We start from the raw sequence: 19,095 nt of genomic DNA, 5'->3' as shown, positions 1-19,095 counted from the left end.
TCTGTCTTTCATCCAGTTATGCTACAAACGTATAAAAAGAATCATGTAGTTCTGGTTACACTGCTGAAGATCACACTGTCAAGCAGTTTCTTGAAAAACACACAAAAAATAGAAATCAACTAATCATTATGAATACTACCTTTAAATGAATAAGCGAAATCTGTAGGAAAACAGCCAAAATCTTTGTTCCAGTGGATTTATCATTTGCAGTCCAAGTTGGCATTTATTTTGAATATATGCAGATAAATGTTTGTCATGCAGAGCAAAAGACAGACTAATTGCTGGATGGTGATGCCAAACCTAGTAAAACTCGGTGAACTTAGGCAAGTAAATGTGTTTGAGGCAACCTGAAAATCAGAGTTGGGAAAAAAGGTGAGTTAAGTAACTCTGAACGTGGGATGGTTGTTGGCGCCAGACGGGTTGGTCTGAGAACTCCAGAAACTGAAGGTTTACTGGGATTTTCCCATACAACCATCTTTAGAAGAACGGAGAGCGCCAGGTCAGTGTGTGAAAATACCCTGTTGATGTCAGAGGAGAATGAGCTGCTAGAAAGCCAACTCAGCCGTTCTCTACAACCAAGATATCGAGAAGAGCTTCTCTGAATGCACAACACATCAAACCTTGAATCAGATTGGCTACAGCAGCCGAAGACAACACGTGGCGCTACTCTTGTCAACTAAGAACTAAGTTTATGAGGGTCTCGAAAAGCGATATATAAATGCAATCCATTATTATTATTATTATTATTATTATAGTTCACATGAGCTTACCAGACTGAAAAAAAGCATGATCCATCCTGCCTTGTATCAACAGTTCAGGCCGATGCTGCTGGTAAAACTCCAACTGAGCATCAATTAAACATGGCAGTCCATCTGGATATTACTGCTGTCCATGTCCATCCACAAAGCTCAAATAATCTCAAAAAGGCTTATTTTACATGACAGTGACCTCACTGTACTCAAATAGCCTCTACAGTCACCAGAGCATCTTTGTGATGAGGTGGAACGGGGGATTCAGATCATGAATGGGCCAAAATCTGAGGAATGTTTCCAGCCCATTATTAAATCTATGCCATGAAGAATAAGGGCAGTTTTGAAGGCCAAATGGGGTCGAGCAAAATTTGCTGTGTGATGGATACACTGAAAATGTGTATTGTGGCAGGTACAATTCCACTACAAAGGTAAAGTAAAATTAAATATAGAAAACCCATTTGGGACAGGATGAGTTTCCTTTAAAAATAAATTACTAAAGAGTATTATACTAAGCACAATCACAGGAATCGAAAGTGTGGTTCGATAGCATCCGACATGACTGAGAAAGAGAATGACTGGCTCTTTGTTGTAATGTAGGCAAACTACACAAAAGAGCTGCTGCTGTGTAAAGAAAGATGAATACAGAAGGTTAAGGTCAGAGTGTGCATCATTACAAGTAGGTGGATGTACTTTGATGTACTTATACATCATCTCAATTGTGAGGGAGATCATGCATTCCTACATCCACCCTCAGGGTTGAGACTGACACTATGGAGCTAATACTTCAGTCTGAGTGGGCCCGTCCTGGATTTAGAAGCAGGACTTTAAAATATATATTCAGACCGTTTGTTTCAAAAAAAGAAGTTTATTAAAAAACAAATACCCAGTACACCAACCATTTGTAGTACAGTTTACAAAAATAAATTCACAGGTAAGCAAGTCTCAACACCCTCAGGGCAAACAGGTGTGATGTGTAGCACTCAGGAAGCTAATCTCATTAAGCACATGCACACACTTATGTACAAAGCACCTGAGATACATAGCTGCCAAAGGGCCGATTGGAATTCTGAACCCACAGTGTTTTACAACTGACAGAGCACAAATATGGGCAATTGTTCCTATTGTAAACAAACATATCAGATCAGCTTCTGTGCTTTGTGGAAGAATTACCTGCAATGAATTCAAGTCTGTCTGGTGTCAAGTCAGCACCTGGAGGCAGAACACCATGAATAGGCAGTTTAGGCTTCTTTCTCTTCTGTGCTTTTTGTTACCTGAGGCCATCCAGGTTCCAACTTATTATTTCATCAGTTTGAACAAAAGTCTATAACTTATTTAAGTAGTTACAAAACAGTTGCAGAGCACTTTCCAAATGAAAATTGGGTTATCAGCTGCCTCATACAAAAGAAGAGGATGACTGTTAGAATGTGTGTCAGCTTATCCTGTTTTTGGCTTTGACTCGATACCTTATTCCTGCCTTGTTTATGATTTCCCTCTTATCGGCTCCAATACAACAAACAACACGGGCTCTTAGATGAAAAGGTGCAAGTAAATTATGAGTTTCAGTGATGAAGTGCCAGCTCAGAGTAGGCGGAAGGTCCCATAAATCCTACAGAAGTTCCCTTATTTCACCTGGTCTTTGCCGTCTTAAAGTTCCTTCACCCGCAGAGGAGTGCAGAGCTAAGAAACAAGTGCGCAAGTCTCATTCAGAGCCATCATTTTCTAAGTGTCAGCATAGCATTGATGTCCCACAGAAGGTTCCTCATCTGGTCCATCAGAACCTTCATCTCCTGGTTCTTCTGGCGCAATTTCTGTATAACAACAAGACATTTGGCCATTAGTTAAACTCTGCAGAACACGTGGACTTTAACCATTGCCTGTTACAACCTTATACATATAAGCAATCCGGGAAGGAAATAGCTAATCACATATTAACAAGTGATGCTGACACTGCCTCACACCTGGAGGAAAAATACTTTTCTACTGGTGCTGATGCTAAAGCCAACAGTCCTCTCAGCCTCAGGCAGAATTTTCCAGTGTTTTGCCACTGGCTCCCTGAAGGTATTTTTGTAACCCAACTGAAATATTAGCTCTAACAAAAAACAACACCCTAATTCAGAATGAGTAAATAATGCAGAGTTTTTCAGTTAAAATCCAGATGCTACTTTAGCCTGTGTCAGTACTGCCACCTAGAGGAATTTGAAAGGGACTTTATTCTGCTCATTTCAGCATAGCTAAGTAACACTGTCCCCAATTATTAAAATATATAATAAACTGTGGAACACCAAACAATATATGAGAAATTAATTGATTCATATGTTGAATCCATTTCAAGAAAAGCTGCAGCAATAAGTCAATGAACTGGCAAAACGTTTGTTGCCAACCCTTTTTCTTTCTTAGTAGCTAATGATGTTTTCTGCACGTTTAGGATTTCCTGTTTTGTGTCATAAAGTGACGGTAATAGATATCCTGGCTGTTGGTCAGAGAAAACAAGGCACTAAAAGATGTCCCTTTTAGCAGTGGGAAGTTATCAATTTCAAGACCAATTATTATTAATTATTACAGAATTATTTGCAAATCTCACGAACCCATAACAATTCACAATAGTGCAGAAAAAACGTATCAAATGTTTAAACTGGGATAATGCACCATTTAAAAACAAAAGGTAACACTGACTTTGCTGGCACCAACACGTACGTTTTCAACAAGTCTCTAAATCCTGGACTTGAAATTCTGTGTGTACTGCTTTTTTTATTTATTTTATTTTAACTTAACCCCCCCAAAAAAAGGCCCCGTCACTGCTGATGGTTTCCCGAGGCGACAAGAACATTACAGAAACCCACCTCTAGGACCTCGTTTCTTTCCTGGATGACAGCAGGACTGCAGGGCTCCACTCTGACAGAAACCAGCTCCTCTCCAGCGTACGGCACAAGCTGAACACACAGCCGAGGTAAATCACGATTAAAATTGCATTTTTTTTTCTCATTATCAAATCAGACATAAAGAAAGAACATAGTTCTACAGTAGTTATATAGTAGTAATTGAAAAAATGTTTGTTTGTTTTTCTTTTTTTGGGGGGGGTCAGCAAAGGTCTTCTCTAACCTCAGCTGGTCCCTCCTTCAGGTCAGAGGTCATTTCCACACAGCGTTCATACAGCAGTCGGAGTTTTTTGAAGAGCAGAGTGAGCTGCCGAAGGTGTTCCTGGAGCTTCCCAAAGCGGTCCTGATACGTTGCCTGGCTCTGAGTCACCCCATTAGGAAGCTGAATCAAAAACACACAATAGATAACATGAAATCATTTGGAATAATTACACTTCTATTTCTAAATACAGCAGGGTAATGCAAATAAAAATGCTGACAGTGTCAGGCAATGTAAATGACTGCATGTACATTGGACATGTAGACAATCATTTTTCAAAACCAAGTAATAGCAATGGCAACACAAAACCATAGTGTTCCTCTTCTCTGAGCTGCACAGGTTTAAAAAAAAAAAAAAAGGGGGGGGGTCACCTTAATAGGCAAGAACAAGCTTTAGAAGTCAGCACTACACTGAAAAACACAGAGGCGCATTTGGTAACACGGATCAAATGGAGATGGGAGGATGGGTACGAGGGATGCTGACAGGCAAGCCGAGCAGATATGCCAGAAAAGAAGACGGGCCAAATTGAGACTGACAGGGAACAGTGGAACCACTTTAGCCACATAAATACCGCCCACTCAGTTAACAGCCACACATACACCAGAGCTGCTGGTGCAATTTGCTGCACTTAAGCTAAAGAAATAATGCTAATATAACAATAACTGCAATTTTTGGTAGCAGTAAAATATGAGTAACCGTCCGTGCTGCCCATCTAAAACTGCAGACTGGTGACTCAGCAGGTAATTATTGAACTAATCAGTCAGTAAACCTGCAGTCATTTGAATTTTCTGTTAAAATGCCAAATGTACAAAGGTTCCAAGGAAGGGCTCACCAGTACTGTAAGGACCCAAATGTGAGAGGCGCTGTTGTCTGAGAAGTGTGGATTTTAATTGGCTGATGCCCGGATTACACACTTACGGACGAGGGCACGGACAGTTCTGGAGATTATGGCCAAAAGCTTGATCTAATAATAGTTTTACATAGTGTACATTAAGTCCACCAGGGGGAGGTCAAATTGGTGCCCTGATAGTGTCATTGAGGTCACCAAATTGGCATTCACAGAGCCTTGTGTTCACACTCCAATGACCCACTTTTTATTTTAATTGTTGCCAATAGCTAGTTAGTTGGAGCAGTTGTTGTTTTTCTTTTTTTCTTTTTTTAATCTAAGACATTGTTTTTTCTCTTCTATTAGACAATAAATAAACTTAAATAAACGTAATCCTTAATTTAAAAAACAAAACGAATGTTATTTATAAATGGTATGAGGAACCTGAAGCTGCACTTGATTGAGTTTTCAAAAGTCGTTCAGATTAAATAAATATTAAAAACGATCGTTACAGTTGTAGTTTTGGACTTTAAGTCAATATGAGAACTTAACAGGCAGGAGTGCAGAGGTGAGAGCTGGGACAAAGGCTGGTAAAAGGAGACAGCTGGCTGGTATGATAGAGAGAATGAGACCAGGTGGGAAGAAAGCCATGCCTGAGAAATTATAGATATACTCAAATGTGGAAGCGAAGAGTGTGTCATACAGGATTGAAGCTGGAAATCAAATAGGTGATGTTGAATTTGTTCACTACACGTTGGATGTCAGTTAGAAGAAAAAAACCAGAGTAATTTGGATAAGACCGTAAGCACAGTCAGAGTGTAAGAGACTGGCGATAGGAGCAGGCAATAGACATATGGGTGATGGAAATAGATTTGATAAGGACGTATCATATTTCAAGAAGACAGAAGAACACAGGGTGACATATAAGAAATGAGGAAGATGCATACAGGCGGACTACATTTAACCAGAAGGTGCAACCTGAAAGAGACACGAGACTGCAAGGTTAAGATTAAGAGTTTCATTAGGAATGTAATCAGACGGATGGCTCAGATTGAGTCCTAGAGAGGGAAGACTAAGATGGCTGGAAAATGTGCAGATAGGAATAATGGATATACTCGACAAAGATTGCTGAAAATGGAGCTGCTAGGCCAGAGGAAATGAGGAAAAAAGGAGAAGATTCATGAATGTAGTGAAGGGGACATGAAGATGGTTAGTGTGACAGAAGAGGATGTCAGAGAGAGAGATGGAGGCTGTAGTGACCCCTCAGAAGAGCAGCTGAACTGAGAAGATGAATGAGAAACTAACAGTAAGAAATATTAGTCTGCTAATGATACACCCATAAACAAAGCTGAATATGTGAGTGGGCAAGAATATAGGTAAGTGTGTTATACTCATATTACATATAGGTATGCGACAATATCGTTATTTTGATATCAAGTCCCAGACACTAACAACAAGAAAACAGTTCCTGCTGCTGAGCATGAGCCTCGTGTCCCTTACCTGTGTGGCTCGTGTAATCTGGAAGATCTCCATAGTGCGTGTGACAATATCTTGTACAGTCTCCTGTCCGATCCTGCAGAGGAACACCGGGGAGATCTCCCTAAGGGCTCCCTGAGGAGGCATGGGCTGCTGACCTGCACTTGGGGCAGCACCGGGGGGCAGATGAGGAGGCTGCTGCTGCTGCTGTGAGGGCATCCCTGCCATCCCTGGCTTCTGAGGTAAAGAAGCTGCCATATCCACACAAATCTGCGGGGTACGATGGTACAAGACAAAGGTGATGTTCTATTAGCGTAAATATACGTTTTCTCAACACAGCAAGGATGTATGCTCAAATTTAAGCTTATTAGAGAAACTACAGACGTTTCGAGATCATATTTAAGAAAGCAGGAAACTCCTTAAAAATGTACTCTCAATGGAGACGAGGGAGGGAAACTTAACTTACTGGCTAAACATGCTAGCTCAAGCAAATTAAGCTAACTAGTTAGCAACGGGCTGTGCAAAAAGCTACTTACCCAAGTTCAAACCGTCTTTTGGCTGAATGTTGTACAGATGTTTCCCAGATGATGCAGCCTTTGCGAAAAAGGGCCTAGTTATTTATTATTTTAAATAAAGCATGATCACTGGCACCCTTCCATTGATTTCTTTCAGAAAGCACAGCACGTTAATGCGTCACTTCCGGGCATAAAAATGGGATTAATTCTCCCACCGCTAGATGGCGACAGTAGACGCGGATATACCTGAAGGTACTGTAAACATCAGCTGTAAAAGAACAAAACAATTTTAGCTATATACTATATATACTATAGTGTAAAAATATACATTTGTTTTTCATTCGCACTATTAAATATAAAACTGTAAAAAACATAGAGAGAAAAACACATTAAAAGTCATCACTTTTCATCAAATGCCACTAATTTCATCATAGAAAATGTTAGTGTTGGATTGACATTACTCAAGCATGATATTAAAATTAATTCAATTTAATTCTAAAGCACACATTACATGCATATTTTGCATGTAAAATGTAACAAGACCATACACTGGATGTATGTAAAAGGGAAAATTTAAGTATGCAGTAAATACAATTCAGAATCAGAATCAGAATCAGAATGGGTTTATTGCCAGATGTTGAGGTTTACAACATTAGGAAATTGCTGCGGTGCTTCAGTGCAGACAATAAGAATTAAAGTGCTATGTAGAAAGAAAGATATGTGCATGAGATATACATGAGATATATACATGAGAATAAGAATTATGAGTGCTACGTAGAAAGATATATACATGAGTGCAGGTGGTGATCAGTGCCAAACATGAAATGATGCAGTGACACAGCGTAGGGTCATGTGTTAGTGGCGGGGACAATCATGTGGTTATTGTTCATGTGTCCAACAGCAGAGGGGAAGAAACTGTTCTTATGGCGAGAGGTTCTGGTGCGAATGGACCGGAGCCTCCTGCCTGAGGGGAGCAGGTCAAACAGACTGTGTCCAGGGTGAGAAGGGTCAGCTGAGATCCGGGCTGCACGCCGCAATGTCCTGGAGGTGTACAGGTCCTGCATAGATGGGAGTCTGCAGCCAATCACCTTCTCAGCAGAGCGCACAACACGCTGCAGTCTCTGTTTGTCCCTGATAGTGGCTCCAGCGTACCACACGGTGATGGAGGAGGTGAGGATGGACTCGATGATTGCAGTGTAGAATTGCATCATCGTCCGTGTTGGCAGGTTGAATTTCTTCAGCTGCCTCAGGAAGTACATCCTCTGCTGGGCTTTCTTGATGACGGAGGTGATGGTGGGCTCCCACTTCAGGTCCTGGGTGATGGTGGTACCCAGGAAGCGGAATGAGTCCACAGAGGTGATGGGGGTGTCAGTCAGGATGATGGGGGGGAGTGGGGCTGTGTGCTTCCTGAAGTCCACAATAATCTCCACTGTCTTCTGGGCATTCAGCACCAGGTTGTTGTGGCTGCACCAAGACACCAGACGTTCAACCTCCCTCCTGTAGGCAGACTCGTCCCCGTCCGAGATGAGCCCAATGACGGTGGTGTCGTCTGCAAACTTGATTAGCTTGACAGACTGGTGGGTGGAGGTGCAGCAGTTGGTGTACAGGGAGAAGAGCAGAGGAGAAAGAACACAGCCCTGAGGGGAGCCGATGCTGATGGTCCGGGAGTCCGAGACATTCTTTCCCAGCCTCACGTGCTGCTTCCTGTCCGTCAGGAAGTCAGTGATCCACCGGCAGATGGGATCAGGCACATTCATCTGGGAAAGCTTGCCTCGGAGATGGTCTGGATGCCCATTCAAAAACAGCAATAATGTAATTTCAATATTATATGATAGCCATCTAGTTATTTATTAGAAAGACAGCTATAAAATGATCATCTATTTATGATAGGGTTATTGAACGTGTGGTCATATTGATTTAAATGTCCTATGTATATTACTGTTTTATAGCCGCAAAGAGTCAGCGTGTTAGTAAAGAAGTTTAAACTTCATCCTACTCCTTTTCAAGCATGTAAATTATGTGGTATATACAGATAGTCATTAATATTTTTCCCCTATTAGTTTTTTTCTTCTGTTTGCAATGTTTGTTTGTTTTTTAAAGTATATTTACAGTAAAAAAAAAACAATCAATTTATGTCTTAATCAAAATAGTCTTTTTTTTTAATTTAATGGAAACTGAAGTCAGTAAATCAAATTGGTGGTTTACAAATTTTCACTCACACTTAAGGTGTGTCAATGATGGTTTCAAGTATTTATTTATTTTTGAATAGTTATATCTACAAGGATTTTATAACTTAAGGAAATAGATAAGTCTTGGTGGCTGGGGATCAGTCTTCCACGGCCCCCGCTCCGGCCTCCAAGGCAGGGTCCCGGTAACCCTATCCCGGGCAGGGTGAACTGTTCCCTTGATGTTCTACTCATAGGCGTCTTCTGTATCTTTCTTTGTCTGGTCCTTCACCCAGGACCCAGCTCTCAATTTACCAGTCGATCTGCATCCCTACCCCCACCTATGGTCATGAGCTGTGGGTAGTTCCTCCGAAGAGTGGCTGGCCTCTCCCCTAGAGATAGGGTGAGAAGTTCCTTCACATCAAAAGGACCCAGTTGAGGTGTTCCGGGCATCTGATAAGGATGCCTCCTGGGCTCCAAAGGGGTGAGGTATTCCAGGCATCTCCCACTGGGAGGAGGCCCCGGGGCAGACCCAAGGCATGCTGGAGAGATTATATCTCTCGGCTGTCCTGGGAACGCCTTGGTGTTCCCCCGGACAAGCTGGAGGAGGTGGCTAGGAAGAGGGAGGTTTGGGCTTCTCTGCTTATGCTGATGGATGGATGGATGGATGGATGGATGGATGGATGGAAGTCAGACTTTTAAGCAGTAGACCTATTTTGTTTGACTCAAGGATAAATGAATTACACGTGTTTGCTTTGCTGTCAAGTCAGACCAATAAAACTGAGGAAAGGACTGGATTTGTCAGTCACATGTGGACCTACTTTCTTTATTTGATGAGTCTGGTTGCGTGACTTTATCCATGGTTTATATAGGATCAAAGGTCGCAGTCAACCTAGCACAACAACAGCAAGTTCAAGGAAGTACAGCTTCCTTCAAGGACTTGGTTTAGACTTTATTCCCTTTGAACAAACATGAGTAAAATGGCCTGATATAGGCTCAGATTTAAAAAAGACGTAGTTTATATATTTGTATTTTATACTAAAATTGACTGATAATAGATCCAATTAACAACACAAATACAGAAAAAACGATTCCTTCTACTTTGCAACTTTATTTTGCCTGTATGTTTCTCTTTGTTTTGACGTCACGTCACCATTTCCATCTGTGTTTGATGTACCGTTTCAACTTGAACTTTATGTTTGTTCTTAAGGAAATGCAATTTGCATGGAGATCTTAAACACGCAAGGCAGAGATAAGGTACGCAAAGTACTGATAACAATGAATGTTAAATGCATTTTAACGCACAGTGGGCTCAAAAAGCAAGACCACTTGTTTAAATACTACTTTTTTAGCATCAGTTTTGGAATTTATTACATGCATTGTTCAAAGTGATGGCTTCAGCTGAGTCATTTAAATAAAAGACTGAATCTTTGAATAATATAGACATATTATTATACACACGTTTAGTCTGTGGCTCTTTTGCTTTAAGAATATCAGATATAGTTGAGTTGGGAAGTCTGTGCACAACTTGATAACTCATTTAATTCAGTTTAGTGTTATTTATATAGCGCCAAAACACAACAACAGTTGCCTCAAGGTGCTTAACCCATGTTATCACGGATTAATCAGACAATTTTGTAATCTTTGTAAGGCCAAGTAGTCCTTGACAATCAGCACCCTTGGACATTCTTGGTCTTAAAGTAGTTCTTCATCTTGGCACCGTTTAATCGTGCTCCTCAAAGATGGGTGGTGCTTGTTTATGAGGAATTACGTGTCATATTTTCCAGTCAAGAGTACAATTCAAGCTTGTAAAAATAACCTTTTTCCCCAATAACCTCAGAGTTTTAACACTTCTACAATCACTAAAGCAATCAAAGTTTTGATTGGCAGAGCCTTATGAACAAAGATTATTTGCCTCTGAGTCACTCATGTCTGCCTGAGTATCATTTTAACCCCTTGAACAATTGAAAGGATGATTTCCTATAATTTACGCAATCCAGTTTACGCAAAGTAGTTTTTTAAAGCTACATTAGCTGTTTAGCTCTATAGTGTTTTCAGTCATTCGGATTAAGACATTTTACATGTTCATATTCATAACGGATTATATTTTAGACCATGTTTCTTAAAATGTGGAAATAGAACATTAACTTTTAGCTGTGTATCTTCACAGTCATACAGCTCATGGAAAAAATTGCTCCCTTTTTCCCCCTCAATCTCTTAAGATCCTAATTTTAGTAACAGTGCCCTCTGAAAGCAAATACTAGCATGCTAACATGCTAAAAGAAACATTAGCATGTAAATACTGCACAGTTGATATGAACGTCGTGATTTTAACATTTAACTAACTCTATATATCTCTCTGCAGCCTTCATTAATAATAATAATAATAATAACTTTATTTATAAAGCGCTTTCAAACAAAGTGCTGTATAACTGTTTAAAACTAAAGAGATAAAAAAAATAAATAAATAAAAAGCAATACATAGCAATACACGTAAAAGACACAATACAAGTTAAAAACAGTAAGAATTTAAAAACTAAAAGCCATAGAATTAAGACTTGTAAGATAAGGTGAACAAATGTGTCTTCAGCTTAGTTTTAAAAACCTCCACGGAGCATGCCTGCCTAACATCTTGAGGGAGGGTGTTCCACAGAAACGGGGCACGAAAAGAAAAAGCACGCTCTCCAATTGTCTTTTTTCTGGCTCTAGGAACCTTTAGAAGGCCAGAGTCCTGAGATCGGAGAGCACGGGATGGAACGTAAAGATGTAAAAGGTCAGAGAGGTATGAAGGTGCCAGTCCGTTTAAAGCCTTGTAGGTGAGCAGCAGGACCTTAAAATCTGCTCGAACCTGACAAGGTAGCCAATGCAGAGATCTCAGAACAGGGCTAATGTGCTCAAATTTCCCAGTTCTTGTTAAAATGTGAGCAGCTGCATTTTGCACCATTGTTCAGTGTTGTTTAGTTTGTAGACAGTATGAAATTTATATATATATATATATATGTGTGTGTGTGTGTGTGTGTGTGTGTGTGTGTGTGTGTGTGTGTGTATATATATATATAACAATTCTGTAACTGTAACTTCGGTCGTTGCTGTGCTTTTTTTGGAAGTCGAATTTCCCAGAGGAACCCACCCGAGGGATTAATAAAGTTCTATCTTACCTTATCTTATCTTATCTTAAATTTAGTAAGCAGTATTTATTTACAGATTTGTCTTTTATTGCTCAAACATCTGATCCTGTGGGAAAAAAGGTTTCAAATGACAATGTAGTTCTCTAAAAAGCGAATTACACCCCATGAGCCAATAGCTTCTAGAACCACCTTTAGCAGGAGTGAAATAATTGTTTTCTGTATGACCTTATTAGTTTCTCACATTGTTGTGAAGGAATTTTGGCCTATTTTTCTCTACCGTATTGCCTCAGTCGATTGGTGTTTGCAGACATTCATATATACACCGCTTTCTTAAGGTCCTGTAACAGCAATTCAGTTGGGTTGAGCTCTGCACTTTGACTGGTCCATTGCAAACCTCCGATGCTACGCTGTATCTGTAGCCACTGTGCCGATGAACTATTCTATAAGAAATATTTGGTGCTAAAATTCATAAGGAAAATGTGTACTACATTAATAAAATCCCACTCTATTCTACATGGAAACATGTAAGAGTGTCACTTGCGATGTTTGTGCTATATTGTGTCCTGGGACATTTGGTTATCGGAACTTTCCTGTACCAGGAAATATGCAGTGCTGTGATAAACCAGCTGATAACGTGCTACAAAAGGCTACTTGTGATCTCATACCTACCAGAATCATTTGTTACAGGAACAAGTTTGCTTCCTCTCTATTGTTGTAATAATACGGTGGTAGGAGAGAAATGAAGTTATGTGTGTTGTTATTTAAAATGTTTTGTAGTTTTAGGTTTGTATTCGACTTCCCCCACAGGATACATATGCTTTCGTTAATCAACTATAAAACACCCAGTATGCACCTGTTACATACTCACATATTAAATATTTGTGCAATCAGTCTTAAAATTTAAAGGGACAATACACCTCAAATAAAAAATGACAGATTTTTCCACTTGGACTATAGTGCCATCCGTTTGGCTTGTTTTGGTGTGTATAGCCATGTGTCGGGACATTAAAATGGAAATAGAATTAAAATAGACTTGAAATCCTCAGCACCAGTGTCTGTTTTTCCAGAAATTATGACCTGGCTATTTAAGAAACAACAACAACGTATTTCTGCAGATAGAGTCACGTATCTACCTGTGAGAAGAACCTGATACATGTTAATATGTGACAAGATGCAAATGATTATGGCACCCTTTCCTCTCAGCATTCAACCTTGTGCATCTAATTCTTGGTTTTTTTTTTAAGTAATTAAAACTGTATTCTGTTGCAATGATTCCACCCTTGAAAAAGAACTATTCGAAGAAATAATTAAAATCATCATGTCATATATGCCAGTGAAGAAAGTATGTAAACTTTTGACCATAGCTGAACGTTGTTTTTGCAATGGAAAACGGGTACAAAAACAAGTACAACAGAAAAGTAACAGTACTTCTCTTTTTTTCCACAATGGTTTGGTCACATTCGATTTTTTTTGGAAGTTGATAGGGTTCCTCAAATATTTGTAAAACCTTATATCAGAAATTAAATATCACAGGTTCACATTCCTTTCTGTTTGCATCAGTTATTCCAAGAGTTCAACAAGACAAGGTGAAATCGAATGTGAGTAATTTACCATTTTAAAAAAATCAATACAAAATGTGAAGGTTTGTAAAGTAGAATTCTTGTGTTATCAAAATAACTACAGAGGGCTGGTTAGCTTTCCACTTTCATTTTCCCTTGAATGACCTTGTTGCTTCACAGTTTTTCTCTGTTGACTTACCCTCGGGTTTATTCCTGCCTTATCTGACCTTGCCTGAAAGTTAAATATAAAGAGGAGACAGATTTCATAAAAATGTAAGACCAAGGTTGTAAATCTAGAAATGTAATATGAATAAAAAGAGATGAGAACCGAGAACTGTGTTGTTAGTTAGAATACTTCCGAACATGCAAGGTCAAATTCAACAAAACCAGCTGTTATTTTAAGAAGTGGCAAATAGCAGTCTCTAGCAAGTCTCAAGATGCCCTTTTCCTTCTAACTTCACACAAGTCCTCATGTGATCCATCCTTAGTAATATAAAACAAATACAACTGCTACAAAAAAAAAACAAACTTTTTTGTACCATAACTAAGCCCTGCAAATTTTGTGATACAGGTTTATTCTTTCATGAAAAAAAATTTTTTACACAGTGAGTATAGCCAAAACTGTACCCAAAACACCCAACCTATTAGCATAACTTTTCACAAAATACATGGACACATGGTAGCATAATATCTCCTGTAATATGACACTACTGAGAAAGTGGGGGTCAGAACAATGTGTTTCCGCATCCTCCAGCATCATTTCAGCAGGTTCAGAGTTGTATCAGGAAGCAGTCACCGTGTTATAAAAAAACCCCAAAAACAAATATTAACCTTAGCTTTAGGAGAAGCATATGATTCTACTTTTAACAAAGTGCAGTGGAAGCAGTTTTCCCTCACATTGTTACTCTTTTTTACACACGAAACACATTTAATTTCCTGTCATATAGGGCATTATGAAAGTGCACCAGAGTATATAACAGGGCATGGGTTTTTTTTCTCTGTTATCAGCATCAGTACTACTGGGAGTTGTCAGGTATAAAAGGTGAGCCAGAAAGGTGTGAGCAGCCATAAAGTACAAAGAGAATTTACCAAGAAGACCAAGATGAAGATAACCGGGACAGTTCTCCTATGTGTCTGTTTGACCTTTATGTTTTTGGGCATAGAGGTAAGAGGCATTTTCACTTAATTTACCAAAGTTGCATTTATTTAAAAAAGAAAAAGAAGCCAGTTCAGGTCACCATGCTTTTACTAATGGCAAGCAACACAATCATTTGTTTTTCTAGCTTAAGTGTAGTTGGATTCAAATCAGAGGTAAATTAAATCAAAAGTCAATGCAAATGCAGGGAAAGAGAAGAAAACAAAAGGATACAAAACCAAAACCTTTTGACTGTATTTCGTTTTGTACATGTTTGAGGATGTAGAATTGAATCACCTCATCATTCTCAGCACATAGGCACTGTAAGTGTAAACAGTGACATTTTCTTAGATTGTGATTTAAAATTATTATTGAAATTAGTGTGAATCAGTGCATCAGTGAACAAGAACTGTATTAACAGCTCCTTCATTTCTAGGATTCTGTGAAACTGAATATATCCATACTTTACTTACTTAATTTTAAGATAAGATAAGATAAAACTTTATTAATCCCTCAGGTGGGTTCCTCTGGTAAATTCGGTTTCCAAAAGCACAGCACCGACAGAAGTTACAGAGTTACAGAATATTTATATATATATATATATATATATATATATATATATATATATATATATATATATATATATATATATATACACACACACACATATATAAATACAGAGACATATATAAATAAAATATACGAAGGGGATAAATAGAATAAATAGGAATAAAAATAAAAATACAAGGAATACTTGCACATTTCAAGTATTGCGGTCTATTGCACCATTGACTATTAACAAAAATATTGCACAAAAGGTATTGCACAGTGAAGTGAAGAGGCACTACAGCTTAGTTGTTCCCCCCTCCTTTGTCCTCCTGTTTTTGTTCTCAATAATACGTTCTTCTTCTGTGTCAGCATTCAAATTTAAGTAAACTAAGTATGACTTATCAGATGTTACATAAAGCATAGGTCTGAACTACAAGTGGACAGAACAAAGAAGCAGGACTCAGGTTTAGGCCATCAGAGTACATGACAATCAGGCCCTGCAGCCCTGCCTATCACAGCGGTATGCAAAGTGCAGTTAATGCTTTCATGCTTCGTGTACTGTTGAAGCAATGTGTACCGAACTTTTGCATGCTTGTGCGTACAGAGGATTTTCCACTGAAACAGAGACACATCTGTAAGCTTTATTTATTCCACGAAGTTTGACACAGAGTGGAAATGCAGACAGAAGAACATGGAAATTGAATTTAGAGTAGTGATAAGTATTACAAATAAATGGTAAATGGCCTGTATTTGTATTGCGCTTTACTAATCCCTAAGGACCCCAAAGCGCTTTACACATCCAGTCATCCACCCATTCACACACATTCACACACTGGTGATGGCAAGCTACATTGTAGCCACAGCCACCCTGGGACGCACTGACAGAGGCGAATAAGTACATGATATCAATATCAAATCAGTTTATCAACATATATGATATAAATTAGAATGCCTCATGTTATCTCCTTTGTCATTTTTTAATTAGATCTGCTTTACAGTAGCAATTTGTTCCACATGAATTGCTGACATTGACGTCTGTAATTTATTTAAAATAGCTAAAACACTGTTGCTGGATAGATATGAGCATATGGCTCTGCAACAGTCTACATGAATATTTAGATATATCTTTTACACCGTGAACTTTTATTTTCTCTTACAGGGCCAAGGCACCACAGATGTCACAACTCCAGCAGTGACCAATAACAGCACTACGAGTAATAGCACTCAGCCTGCAGCGACCACACCTCAATGGAACGCCACTGTTTCCTACACGACAAACACCACCCATGCCCAAACTCCTAAAACCACAAGAATACCATCTGACACCACCTCCCACTCTACAGATAATGTCACTTCATCACAGGGGTTCTCCGTGTCCCCTGGGGCTACTCAAAACCCTGGAACCCCAGCATCCACCACACAGAATTCCACAGGGACTACCAGCAAAAATTTTACCACAATCTCATCTACAACGACAAAAGGAGGATCTGCTCCTTTGTTTGGGTTCTGCAGTCAGCTGCTGGTGTTTGCTGTCACTATTCTGATCTGCTGTGCTTTGGAATGAATGTATGAAAGTATAGAATCTGCATTTAAATCCTTAAATGCTGTGGAAACATATTACATTATTATTACAGCCTCGTATTAAATGGCTGCTTCTTTAAGGCTGTGATGTGCTCTGTTTGCACTGAGTCTTTCTCTGCTTTTACACAAATATCCATAAGTTATGTATGACACTGTGCTTCAAATGTTAATGCTATGTTTCATTCATAAATACTAAAAGGGAATAAAGGAAACCAATGTTTTTTGGCAAATAAAGTAAAATGGTGATCTTTTGCGGAGGCTGAAGAGTTAATTGTACTGAACACTTCAGCCAACCTCGGGTTTGTTTTAGCTGAAGGAAACGGCAGTGGTGCACCCACAGCTCCATTTGCATGTTGGCTTAACACTAAAAAAGCTAGGCAACATCACATTTGAATTCATGCTGTTTGTACAGTAGCATCTTTGTTTCTCTCATGCCAACATGTATTTATGCATCTTATTATACGTATATTATTATATTATTTGGGGAAAAATTTAACTACTTCAACTAGAAACTATACAGATCAACATCTAGCAAAAACAAACCAAAATCTAACAAGACCAAGTCACAAAATGTTCTGGTGGAGTATTTGCAAATTAAAAATAATAATACCATTTACAGTTTTATATATATGTATATATAATTATGCTAATACTAGTTCTAGTCGCACCATATAACTCATATAAGATATGATATTGAAATTTTGCATAAAGTATAGATTTTTATGTCTGTAAGCCAATCAATATCTCAACCTCCCATTCAGCTTTTGATATAGCTGCAATTGCCATTTATCCATTTTAACAATAAAGATCCATTTTCTTTATGTCTTAAAACAACCTGTCCTTCACCCCGTACCCTTTCATCCACCTTTCCTGTTTTCATGCTATTACCTCTTGGTCTGACCTGCTCCCTCCCCCCCAAGTCATGTTTCATCATCTTGTCCTCATCAACCCCATCTCCATGACTCATTCCTTGCACCCTTCACCTCTCCTTCACCATATACCCTTCATTGTATTGCATTCCATGTTTCTATAACCTTTCCCAGATTGTTGGCTAGGAGTAGGTCTCTCACAACACAGGATGCATGCCTTGTACTGCTCTGCTGATGGAAAAGTTGTGAAGTGTTTGTATAACTGCAAGCTTAAAAGATGAGAATACATAAGCAAATATCTTGGTTTATAACTGGTTAATGACATCTGTTGCCTCGTTGGACAATTCCTCTTTGATCTGGAATAAAGAATAAATCCAGTCTGCGTTTGACATGGTATTTAAAGTTAATTTTCTAAGGAAGACTTTTCCTCTGGGACGTCTGTGTCATAGTATGTTTGGGGGTTTTCTGTAAATGTAACCACTTCCAACCTTTGTCTATTAGTATCCAAAGCTATATATAGTAGTACCTGGTAGAGGACCCGAGCTTGAAGGATAAACCGCCCGCAGGGGCGTGCTGGGTGGTGTTTTTATATATATGCCAGGATCCTGACACCTTCACAACTACCAACCAAGTGAACAACACTCTCCAGGAGGTAGGTGTATCAATATCAAAGTCTGCCATAAAGAGAAGACTGCATGAAAATAAACAAAGAGAGTTCACTGCAAGGTGCAAGCTACTCATAAGCCTCAAGAAGATAAAGGCTAGATTTAAAAAAAGAGACATGCTCAAATCCAGCTGAATGCAGTCAAATTGATTTGGTAGATGGACAATGACCCAAAACATACAGCCAAAGCAGCCCAGGAGATTATTAAAGCAAAAAATTGGAATATTCCTTGGAATATTCCTGAATGACCAAGTCAGTCACGTGATCTTAACCCAACTGAGCATGCATGCCACTTGTGGAAGACTAAACTTTGAACTGAAAGGCCCACAAACAAACAGCAACTGAAAGCTCCTGCAGTCAAGGTCTAAAAAGGAGGAAAGCCAGCATCTGGTGAAGTCCATGAGTTCAAGACTTCAGCCGGTTATTAGCAGCAAAGTATTAGAAATGAACATTTTATTTTCCTGAAATGTGAATATTTAGTGAAATGAAAGGATTGTGTTAAAGATGTTTTAGTTCTTCACATTTTTATGCAGTCTTTTTGTTGAACCCACTGAATTGAAGCTGAAAGTCTGCACTTTACCTCCATCTGAGTCGTTTCATTTAAAATGCATTGTGGTAATGTACAGAACGAAATTAGAAAAAGAAGTTGTCTCTGTCCAAATATTTATGGGCCTAACTGTAAGCCTGACAAATCAGCGTGCTGTTTGAACTTTGAAAGGTTAAAGTAAATGTAGTTGTGGA

At 38.9% G+C, this 19,095-nt stretch overlaps 2 protein-coding genes across 2 annotated transcripts; one reads left to right on the top strand and one right to left on the bottom strand.

Annotated features, from left to right (window-relative positions):
- Positions 1–1,597: 1,597 nt before the first annotated feature.
- Positions 1,598–6,901, bottom strand: LOC146548921 (mediator of RNA polymerase II transcription subunit 30). The gene is made up of 5 exons (XM_085262885.1): positions 6,726–6,901; positions 6,214–6,459; positions 3,852–4,010; positions 3,593–3,682; positions 1,598–2,560 (listed from the first exon to the last, which is right to left on the bottom strand). The coding sequence occupies exons 2-5, from the start codon at positions 6,445–6,447 to the stop codon at positions 2,465–2,467; spliced, it is 579 nt and encodes a 192-aa protein (XP_085119011.1). The 5' UTR covers positions 6,448–6,459; positions 6,726–6,901; the 3' UTR covers positions 1,598–2,464.
- Positions 6,902–14,615: 7,714 nt separating this feature from the next.
- LOC146548920 (uncharacterized) lies at positions 14,616–18,061 on the top strand. Its single transcript, XM_085262886.1, has 2 exons — positions 14,616–14,721; positions 16,400–18,061. The coding sequence occupies exons 1-2, from the start codon at positions 14,659–14,661 to the stop codon at positions 16,802–16,804; spliced, it is 468 nt and encodes a 155-aa protein (XP_085119012.1). The 5' UTR covers positions 14,616–14,658; the 3' UTR covers positions 16,805–18,061.
- Positions 18,062–19,095: the final 1,034 nt, after the last annotated feature.

This window comes from Mchenga conophoros, linkage group LG22 (genome assembly GCF_057382185.1).
Source record: "Mchenga conophoros isolate Kocher_MC1m ecotype Shallow Benthic linkage group LG22, M_conophoros_male_GT1.1, whole genome shotgun sequence".
Lineage (NCBI taxonomy): Eukaryota > Metazoa > Chordata > Actinopteri > Cichliformes > Cichlidae > Mchenga > Mchenga conophoros.
This window is presented reverse-complemented; position numbering and strand designations above follow the sequence as displayed.